Source organism: Bufo bufo, chromosome 2 (assembly GCF_905171765.1).
Source record: "Bufo bufo chromosome 2, aBufBuf1.1, whole genome shotgun sequence".
Classification (NCBI taxonomy): Eukaryota; Metazoa; Chordata; class Amphibia; order Anura; family Bufonidae; genus Bufo; species Bufo bufo.
This window is the reverse complement of record NC_053390.1, coordinates 309,267,180-309,278,584: the sequence shown is the minus strand read 5'-3', so window position 1 is coordinate 309,278,584 and position 11,405 is coordinate 309,267,180. Positions and strand designations below refer to the sequence as shown.

The following is an 11,405-nucleotide window of genomic DNA, read 5'->3' as shown; positions in this document are numbered from 1 at the left end:
TCTGTTGTTCTGTCAGGCCTATTGGTTAATACTAAGTCCAGTATGGCCGTCCCTCTAGTCGGGTCCTGAACCAGTTGGGAGAGGTAATTGTCTTTGGTTATTGCCAAGAACCTGTTTCCTTTATGAGATGTACAAGTTTCAGTTTCCCAGTCTATATCTGGGTAGTTGAAGTCCCCCATAATAACCACCTCATTATGATTGCCGCCTTGTCTATCTCGTTTAGTAGTAGATTTTCTGTGGACTCTGGTATATTAGGTGGTTTATAATAAACTCCTATTAGTAATTTATTATTGTTTTTAGCTCCATGTATCTCTACCCACAGTGACTCCACATGTTCATGTCCCTCACTTATATCTTCTTGGACTGTGGGCTTTAGACAGGACTTTACATAAAGGCAGACCCCTCCCCCTCTCCGGTTTTGACCATCCATTCTAAACAGACTGTAACCTTGTACATTAACTGCCCAGTCATAGCTATCATCCAGCCATGTCTCAGTTATTCCTACTATGTCATAGTTCTCCTCACACATTACTAATGCCCGAAGCCTGAAAAATAAAACTGGGGAACTGGAATTAGTGAACATACATTTAAGAGGTTTATGTATATTTGTTACCCTACAACTTTCCTTCTGAACTAACATCTACATAATTCTAAAACTGTGCTATATGTATAATTACACGTAAATCTAAAGCTGCATTTAATAAGGTGACAGATTTCCTTTAAAGGGGTTCTCCCATGAGAACAAATTAAACCACTATCCACAGGATAGGAGATATATCTCTGATTGACAGGCATCCATTTTTAAATGGAGTCGCAGACAAATATGTGTGTCCGCTGCTCCATTTAACTCTATGGAGCTGCTGGAAATAGTCAAGTACAAGAGCTCAGCTATTTCCTACAGAGCCCCGGCAGACCCATAGAGTTGGACGGAGCGGCGAACACTCCATTCAAACAGAAAACACGGACCCCTGTTCTAGTGATCTGTGGATATATTGTTGTCATTGCTACTAAGGTCATGTAAAAGGACTGGTAATTTCCCTCTCGCCCCTCAAATGCAAGTTTCCAAGGTGCTCTGTACAATATGGTTCCTTAAGTAAGCCGTTTTCTCTCCAACAAATTTGAAAGGGCACCCATTAAAGTTCTAGAGAAATCTCTGTCTCTGCTAAAGCTACAATTTGTTAGCTGCAAAAAAGAAACTGTTGTACAGCTTGCATCACAGAAATGGTGGTTGTGGATGTATGAAAAGTCCTATGAGTTATACGGTTAACACATTATATGATATTCTCACTAGTATAAAACATACATGGAAGCAAAATATCCAATTTATGGTGCATACATTAACGATAAACTATTTAGTAGCTTTTATTTATGGACATATATCCAATTTACAATTTTTTTTAATACTAGAATGAAAGAGGGCAGAAGAAAAATAAAATAAAAAAAGCTTTACGGATGGGGATTTCTTTGAGCAACTGTATTCAGTGGCACCTCAAACATCAGCACCTAAAAAGAGAAAAGCAAATTAAAGACAATGAAATATTTGTTATGCAATCAACAATGAAATTTCATAGTAACACTGGCATCATCTCACGTTTATAAGTCTTTCCTTGTAAGTTATCTCATCTTCATTGATCTCTCGAGTGGGGCATTTTTGAAGGTAGCGTTTACATACAGCGACAATTTCTTCAAGATCATAGAGAACGCAAGGCTCCAGAGAGAGCGCATTAATTCGACTGACCAAATACTCCTTATAATGAGATCTGGGAAAGACAATGTATGGCTCCATTATTCTCTGACATCATATATTGTATATACCTCTACAATGTATACACAATAGGTATTGAATAGGGGTGAGCAAATAGACTTCGGATGAAATATCCGAAGTCGATTCGCTTAATACTTCGTTTGAATAAGGTACCACTTGGAACCGAACCTGAGTTAGGGAAATGTTTTTTTACAGTAGAAATTAATTTATGAAGTTATTATGCGAAGTCTCGCGAGACTTTGCGAAGTAGTAACTTCGGCTCATCTGAGCCAATACATTCTAATACTGTACGGAGCGCTCGCTCTGTACAGTATTCAAACTAAGTATTATGCGAATCTACTTCGGATGTTTCATCCGAAGTCGATTCGCTCATTCCTAGTATTGAACATTTAAAAAAATAAAGAAAATGTATTTAAAATAAAGAAAAATGTAAAAAAATTTAATTATGGCAAAGAAAAGGATAACGTGAAAATACAATACTTACTCACACAACCCTGCATATCCAAGGGCAGTCTTCTTTCCACAGGCCTCATCTTTCAATCCATCAATGGATTCTTTCTGCTCCATCACACGACATCCACCTATACAATTGTAAAATAAAGTAGGAGCAAAGCACAAGCAACATCTTAGGGGACGTTCACACGACTGCTTTTTCAGTGGAATTTTGGTACAGACAGCCACATCAAAATTTTGCACAAAACTCGCCAGCGGCCAAGTCCTTTCTGCCTCCCATACATCTCAAAGGGAGGCAGTGCTGAGGATTGAGGAGCAGCGGCTGAAAGCCACGACGAGATTTATGGGCGGTGGAAAGGACGCTGACAGGTTTTTGGAAAAATTTTGGCGCGGCTGTCCACATCAAAATTATTGTGTGAAAGTCCCCTTATGTGTAAAGAATTCAGGTTAATCCACCTACAGTAGTAGTGTTTTTATTTTTATTTTATTTTTAGCAGTCTACCTCTAACTCCTTTTGTTCCCTAATGTATTGTTGAACATAAATTCTAATAGCTAGAAGGTAATATTCCTTCAGCCAATCAGCAAACCAACTGTCTTAGCGGCAGCCAATGCAAGCACACTAAGAGTTAAAAATAACGTGTCAGGGGACAGACCACCGTTGACGATACAAATACTGAAAGTCAAAAACTTCTGTAAAGGAATCATTTCTTGGCACTAGTTGACATGTTGAAGTATTGTACATGTAAATCAGTTGTACTATGTACCTTGTACTGATCTCAATTAACAGGCTGTATTATCAATTCTGCAGGCTTCAGCAATGAAATCTCCCAGCATTCATTGCTGGATTGATGTCTGTACAGTATATATTCTTGTGATTTTCTATTTGAGAAGTATCATATTTTAGCCAGGAATTTTCCCAGCTCCCATGATAGGAGCTCTGCTAGTATAGGATATGTCTGTTTGCAAGCTTTTTGACTGCTTTCAATAACAGCCAAGCCGAACTATGCATGCAGCTCTGGATTAGAACAGAATTCAAAGACTGTATTCCCCAATGTGAAAAAGTAACTGCCCCTCTTTAAAACTAACAACTGGTTGTCTCACCCTTGGCAGTAGCTGCAATCAAAAGGTTGCAACACCTTGCAATGAGTCTTTTACATGACTGTCGACAGGAATTCTGGCCCATTCTTCTTTGCAGAACTGCAAAGAAGAACTCTAGGCTACACTCAAGGGTTTTGAAGCATGAACATTTAAACAGAGTTTTTAATAGTCATGACCTATTTTCTGGATAGATCATCAGTATCTGATCTGTGGTGGTCCAACATCCGGGACTCGCACTGATCAGCTGTTTGAGAAGGCACTGGTGCTCCTATGAGCGCTGTGGCCTTCTCTCAGCTTAACAAGCACTGTATATGCTTTCTCAAACACCTGATCGGGGGGGGTCCCAGATGTTGGACCCCCACGATCAGTTAAAAAATCTCAGAAAACCCCTTTAAGGTTTTGCCCTAGCACTTCAATGGGATTCAAGACCTGATATTGATTCACCCACTCCATAACACTTCAGAGGTGGACTTGCTTGTGTGCTTTAGATCACTGTCCTGCTGCATAAGGCCTCATGCACACGACCGTTGTGTGCATCCGTGGCCGTTGTGCCATTTTCCGTGGAAAAATCGGAAAATACACCGTTTTGCAGCCGCATCCGTGTTTCCTGTCCGTCAAAAAAATATGACCTGTTCTATTTTTTTGACGGACAACGGTTCACGGACCCATTCAAGTCAATGGGTCCGTGAAAAAACACGGATGCACACAAGATTGGCATCCGCGTCCGTGGTCCGTGGCCGTAGGCTACTTTCACACAGACGGATCCGCAGATCCGTCTGCATAAAAGCTTTTTCAGTGCTGAGTTTTCACTTCGTGAAAACTCAGATCCGACAGTATATTCTAACACAGAGGCATTCCCATAGTGATGGGGACGCTTCTAGTTAGAATATACTAGGAACTGTGTACATGACTGCCCCCTGCTGCCTGGCAGCACCCGATCTCTTACAGGGGGCTGTGATCCGCACAATTAACCCCTCAGGTGCTGCACCTGAGGGGTTAATTGTGCGTATCATAGCCCACTGTAAGAGATCATGTGCTGCCAGGCAGGAGGGGGCACACCCCATTCCCTCCCCAGTTTTAAATTCATTGGTGGCCAGTGGGCCCCCCCTCCCTCCCCTGTAGTTAACACATTGGTGGCCAGTGCGGCCGGCCCCCCCTCCCTCCCCTGTAGTTAACACATTGGTGGCGAGTGCGGCCGGCCCCCCCCTCCCTCCCCTGTAGTACTGTAGATTAATTGGTGGCCAGTGGGGCCCCCCCGCCTAATTAAAATCTCCCCCCCTATCATTGGTGGCAGCGGAGAGTACCGATCGGAGTCCCAGTTTAATCGCTGGGGCTCCGATCGGTAACCATGGCAACCAGGACGCTACTGCAGTCCTGGTTGCTATGGTTACTTAGCAATTTTTAGAAGCATTATACTTACCTGCGAGCTGCGATGTCTGTGTCCGGCCGGGCGCTCCTCCTACTGGTAAGTGACAGGTCTGTGCTATAAGCAAATGCGCCGCACATACCTTTCACTTACCAGTAGGAGGAGCGCCCGGCCGGTCACAGACATCGCAGCTCGCAGGTAAGTATAATGCTTCTAAAAATTGCTACGTAACCAACCTGGTTGCCATGGTTACCGATCGGAGCCCCAGCGATTAAACTGGGACTCCGATCGGTACTCTCCGCTGCCACCAATGATAGGATGGGGGGGGGGGGGGGGTTTTAATTAGGAGGGGGAGGCTCACTGGCCACCAATGAATCTACAGTACTACAGGGGAGGGAGGGGGGGCCGGCCGCACTGACCACCAATGTGTTAAATACAGGGGAGGGAGGGGGGGCCGGCCGCACTGGCCACCAATGTGTTAAATACAGGGGAGGGAGGGGGGGCCGCACTGGCCACCAATGAGTTAAATACAGGGGGGGGGGGGTCTGCCCCCTGCTGCCTGGCAGCACCTGCCAGGCAGCAGGGGGCAGTCATGTACACAGTTCTTTTAGTATATTCTAACCTGAAGCGTCCCCATCACCATGGGAACGCCTCTGTGTTAGAATATACTGTCGGATCTGAGTTTCACGATCTAGCTCAAATCTGATGGTATATTCTAACATAGAGGCGTTCCCATGGTGATGGGGACGCTTCAAGTTAAAATATACCATCGGATTGGAGAAAACTCCAATCCGATGGTATAAAAGGGACTCCTGACTTGACATTGAAAGTCAATGGGGGACGGATCCGTTTGCAATTGCACCATATTGTGTCAACGTCAAACGGATCCGTCCCCATTAACTTACATTGTAATTCAGGACGGATCCGTTTGGCTCCGCACGGCCAGGGGGGACACCAGGGAAGACCCACGGACGAAAAAACGGTCACGGATCACGGACCCCGTTTTTGCGGACCTTAAAAAAAAAAAAAAACAGTCGTGTGCATGAGGCCTAACAGCGGCCCATGAGCTTTATGTTATAAACTGAAAGGTGGACAGACATTCTTCAGGATTCATAGTAATTATGACAAGTCATTTAGATCGTGAAGAAACGAAGCACCCCCAAACCTTCACACTACCGCCACCATTTTGATTGTTGGTATCATGGTCTTATGATGGAAAACAGTGTTAGCTTTACACAAATGTAATGAAGCCCATCTTCCATCTTTCACTAATCAGTTTACAGATTATCCCAAAAGTCAATGTTTTTTTCTTCTGGCAAATGCAAGACAAGACTTCTGTTCTTTTTGGTCAGCGGTTTGTGCCTTGCAACTCTCTCATGGATGCAGCTTTTGTCCAGCGTCTTTCTTATTGTGAAATCAGGTACACTGTCCTTAACGGTGGTACTATGGAGTGCCACACTGTGGCTCGCTGGAGTTCCATTGCCTTAGCAATGGCTTTGTATTCCTTTTCATGTTTAATGACTTCGTTTCACATCTGTATTTGAATCTCTTCAGAGCATGTGCTGCTTTTTGAGACCTTCTAGCCTGCTTCAGATTGCCAGAAAGGTTCAAAGGGGTTGTCTGGGTTCAGAGATGAACCTGGACATATCCCCATTTACACCCATGCTCCAATGCTCTCACTTGCCCTGTGCTGTATCGCGCAGGGCAAGGGCTGTTTGTTTACATTTTCACACTGCTAGGGTTTGTTTACATTTTCACACTGGTGAGGTCACCGGCACTGATGGGCAGGCTTTAGCGCCACCCTAGCCGTTTTACAGACTAGGGCAGCGCTAAAGCCCGCCCATTAGTGCCGGTGACATCACCAGACTCACTGCTAGGCGGAAGATTCCGTCTAGCTTTACCCATGGACAGCCTGGGAGGTCACCAGATCTCCATAAAAAGCCTTTTCCCTGCGCGATTCAGTGAGGGGCAAAGGAGAGCATGCTACAATGCTCATATCAGAGAGGCTGCCTGGGTGAAAATGGGGATATATCCGGGTTCAACTCTAAACCGGGGCAACCTCTTTAAGTGATGTTTAGATTTGAAAGGTCTGGCTATATTAATACCTGTGGCTAGTGAAACTGAACTAATTGCAAAGTGAATTTGGTTAACTGGTTGATTTAGTAGCTAAGTGGCAATTACTTTTTTACGCAGGGCAAGGCAGGGCTGAACACAAATTTTCCTTTAATAAATGAAATCATTTAAAAATAGCCTTTTGTGTTTTCTTGGGTTATCTCTGTCTATCATTAAAAGTACCGTATTTTTCGCCCCATAAGATGCATTTCCCCCCCCCCAAATGTGGGGGTAAAATGCCCATGCATTTTATGGGGCAAATACTAGTACCGGAGGACCGGGAAGCGGTGAAGGCTCTGTACTCACCGCTTCCTGGTCTTCGACTGTCGGCTGTGAAGGCTGCGCACAGTGTGATGGCGCGTTGTGACCAGGTCACAGCACAGCCGACAGCAGGTAGAAGACAGAGCGCGCTGGAAGTGAGGAGCGGCGGCGTCCAGGAGCAGGAGAGGTAAGTGGGTTTTTTATTTTATTTGCTCTATGGCACTGGGGCTCATACTGGGGGCATAATAAATGGCACTGGGGGCATAATAAATGGCATGGGGGTCTGATCTGAGGCCTTATTAACATTGGGGGTCTGATCTGAGGTCTGATTAAGGGGCTTATTAACATTGGGGGTCTGATTGGGGCTGTCAGATGAGGTCTGATTAACATGGGTGGTCTGATTGCTGGCCTGATCTGAGATCTAATGAAAAATATTTTTTTCTTATTGTCCTCCTCTAAAACCTAGGTGTGAAAGGGCGAAAAATACGGGTAGTTTGATTATCTGAAATATTTAAGTGAAATAAATATACAGAAATAATAAAAATTGGGAAGAGGGCAAATATTTTTTTTTCACAGTAGTGTATATCAATCTGCTCAGCTCCTCCTGCTCCTTGTGATTATTAATAAAAAAAACAGACATGGGGCATGTCTTCATCCCAGCATACCTCCAGGTTCAGCATGTGTTCCAGCAGGTGGGTCTGTGTTAAATGGCACATTAGACATCTGAGTGAAAGACACAGAATAGATCACACAGATATAAGCAGTAACTGATAACTGATTATGAAAGTGACCTACCTACTAGTAGTAGTGGTGAAATCAAAGATACAGGCAAAAAGCTTCAGAAGGTATAAAAGAATATTATAGATGGTACTGTGTGTAATAAAGCTGGTTCACAGGCAAGAGTAATTCTAAGTTGCAGAAAGCTGCTCTATAGTGTATCAACCTCATAGTTACATTGTTAGTACCGTTGAAAAAATAAACCAGTCCATCAAGTTCAACCAAGGGATTGGGTGGGGATGTGAATTTTAGGAAAGGGGAGTGATACTCAGACGTCTACACATTTTCATATGCATTAATGTTATTTAATTTTAAGAATTCATCTAAGCATAAACTGTCCACTGTTCCTGCTGTGACCACAGCCTTAGGTAGACTATTCCACAGATTTAGAGTTCTTACAGTTAAAAGGGATTCTGTCACCTCTTTTTACCCTATAGAGATGCGGACATGCACGGCTAGATCGCCGCTAGCATGTCCGCAATATACCGGTCCCATAGCTCTGTGTGGTTTTATTGAGTGTAAAAAATGATTTTATATATGTAAATCAACCTGGTAAGGAGCCCAAGGGGCTATACTAACCGTTCTGGAGCCCAGCCCAGGCTGATTTACATATATATATAAAATCATTTTTTACACTTAATAAAACCACACAGAGCTATGGAATCGGAATATTGTGGACATGCTAGCGGCGATCTAGCCGTGCATGTCTGCATGTCTGCATCTCTATAGGGTAAAAAGAGGTGACAGAATCCCCCTAAGAAGACTTGATGGCTCTGGAGACTGAACTTTTTCTTCTCCAGATGGAGGCAGTGCCCCCTTGTCTTTCGAGGGGATTTTGCATGGAACAACTTTTCACCTTTTTTTTGTGTGGGCCATTTATATATTTGTATAGGTTAATCATGTCTTCCCTTAGATGCCTCTTCTCAAGACTAAATCAATTTAATTCCTTCCTCGTAACAAAAGGCTGTATTACTTCCCGACAATCGCCTATCTGTTAGCAGAGAAGACCGATGCTATTACATGCAGGGATCTCCTCCACAGTAATGCCATAGCTCGTCCCCATATTGACTAGCTATTTGCCGGCAGCAGATTGTGATTACACAGCACAATCTGCTGCAGGCAAACAATCATTTTTAAATCAGTTTAAAAATCTGAATTGACTGATGAACAAGCGTTTGCTTGTTCATTGAGTAATCGGCAGCAGTATTACTCTGACAGATAATTGCCAATGAGGGTTTCTATGAATGCGCATTAGCAATGATCTGGCAGACTATCTGACAGTCTAATACAGTCTACGTAGTCTACATGCCCCTTATCAGTTAAGTTGCTCTTCTTTGTACTTTTTTCAGCTTCAAGGCTTTGTACTTACTGAAAAATCTGTTTCTCTTCCGTTCATTGGGGGACACAGGCTTGACCATGGAGATAGCTGTTGCCACTAGGAGCCAGACACTAAGCACAAAAGTGTGAGCTCCTCCCTTCAGCTATACCCTTCCTACAGGGACTAAGCTAAATCCTTTAGTGCAAAAGTAGTAGGAAAAGCAAGACAAAAACAGGAAACCAAACTATGTACAAACCCAGAACCACGCAGGCCAGAAAAGGCCCACAAATGAGAGAATGGGTGGGAGCTGTGTCCCAATGAACGGAAGAGAAACAGATTTTACGGTAAGTACAAAAATCTAGTTTTCTCATCTGTATCATTAGGGGAAACAGGCTTGACCATAGGACGTTACAGAGCAGGCCCAAGGGCATAAACAAAAAAGGAATGAAAAATTGGCAGACCTGCAAAGCAGGGATGTCTGCCTCCTACAGACACTAAGCTAAAACTGATTTAGCTTAGTCCCTGTAGGAAGGGTATAGCTGAAGGAAGGAGCTCAAACTTTTGTGCTTAGTGTCCGTCTCCTAGTGGCAACAGCTATACCCATGGTCAAGCCTGTGTCCCCCAATGATACGGATGAGAAATTAAACTGGTGCTCTGGGCACTGAACTGCATATTCCAAATGAGGCAGCACCAAAGCTTTGTAAAGTTTGACCATTATCATGTAACATTATTATCATGAATAAAGGAGAGCAAGGTAGACAATTTAAAATGTGCTTACTTGGAGAAGTGTCTGCAGACGGGACACCTCCCAGTCTCGTAGGTAGAATAAGCAGTCTCTAGGATGATGAGCATGGAGGGACATTCTGACTGTGCATGCAGGTACTGTACATTTCTATGAAGAATGATACATTAAAAATTAGACTTTAGATTTTGTCTCATACAGTTAAAAGGATTTGTCCAGGTGTTTAATATTGATGACTTAACTTCAGGATCAGTGGCGGATTACAATAGGGACGTTCGGGTCGGCAGCCCCGGGCTCAGCGCAGACATACTGCGGCGGGGCACGGGAGCGCATAGTTCCCTGCCCCGCCGCCGATCACCACCATAGGCTTCAGCCCTAGTAGGCCTGAGGACTATGCGATAGTGAAATCCCGGCGCACGAGTGCGTGATCACGTCATTGCGCGCGTCTGTGCCGGGACGCAGCACAGTAAAGTGTGTGTGCCTGCCATCGCGCGACTGGAGATAGGGGAGTATTTAGATTTTATTTTTATTTTGTGCACCAGCTTTGGGGGGGACACACAGGAGGACATGTGAAGAGACAGTACATCAGGAGGAAATTGCGGTATGGGGGAAAAATACTATGTGGGGGAAAAAAATTATGGTGAGATTACTGTGTGGGGGCAAATTATTATGGGAGGGATTACGGTACTATGTGGGGGCAAATTATTATGGGAGGGATTACTATGTGAGGGCAAATTACTATATGGGGCAATGTGGGGGAAACTACTGTGTGGGGGCAGTGTGGGAGAAACTACTGTGTAGGGGAAACTACTGTATGGGGCAGTGTGGGGGAAACTACTGTGTGGGGGCAAACTACTATATGGGGGCAGTGTGGTGGAAATTACTGTGTGGGGCAGTGTGGGGGAAACTACTTTGTGGGGGCAGAGTTGAATAAATTACTGTGTGGGGTAAACTACTGTGTGGGGGCAGTGTGGGGGCAACTACTGTATGGGGGCAGTGTGGGGAAAACTACTGAGTGAGGGCAGAGTGGCGGAAATTACTGTGTGGGGGCAAACTACTATATGGGGGCAGTGTGGGGAAACCTACTGTGTGGGGGCAGTGTGGGGGAAATGACTGCGTGGGGGAAATGACTGCGTGGGGGAAATGACTGCGTGGGGGAAATGACTGCGTGGGGGAAATGACTGCGTGGGGGAAATGACTGCGTGGGGGAAATGACTGCGTGGGGGAAATGACTGCGTGGGGGAAATGACTGCGTGGGGGAAATGACTGTGTGGGGGCAGTGTGGTGGAAATTACTGTGTGGGGGAAACTACTGTGTGGGGCAGTGTGGGGGAAACTACTATATGGCAGCAGTGTGGTAGAAATTACTGCGTGGGGCAGTGTGGGGTAAACTACTGTTTGGGAAATTACTATATGGGGGCAGCATGAGGGGCCTTGGTATTGGGGAGGCACTGTAGGGCCCAAGTTGGGTAGACAGCCCTGGGCCTATCATGCATTTAATCCGCCCCTGTTCA

General features: G+C 44.7%; 1 protein-coding gene across 2 annotated transcripts in view; it reads right to left on the bottom strand.

The window, feature by feature from the left end:
* Positions 1-1,346: 1,346 nt before the first annotated feature.
* RNF31 (ring finger protein 31) overlaps positions 1,347-11,405 on the bottom strand; it is a 115,911-nt gene continuing 105,852 nt past the window's right edge. For both annotated transcript variants that reach the window (XM_040416914.1, XM_040416915.1), the window contains exons 18-22: positions 9,929-10,042; positions 7,721-7,778; positions 2,250-2,346; positions 1,592-1,760; positions 1,347-1,503 (exon numbers count right to left, since the gene is read on the bottom strand). In XM_040416914.1, coding sequence (XP_040272848.1) covers positions 1,447-1,503; positions 1,592-1,760; positions 2,250-2,346; positions 7,721-7,778; positions 9,929-10,042 — 495 coding nt within the window. In that variant the 3' untranslated portion in view covers positions 1,347-1,446. The remainder of the gene's footprint in view (positions 1,504-1,591; positions 1,761-2,249; positions 2,347-7,720; positions 7,779-9,928; positions 10,043-11,405) is intronic.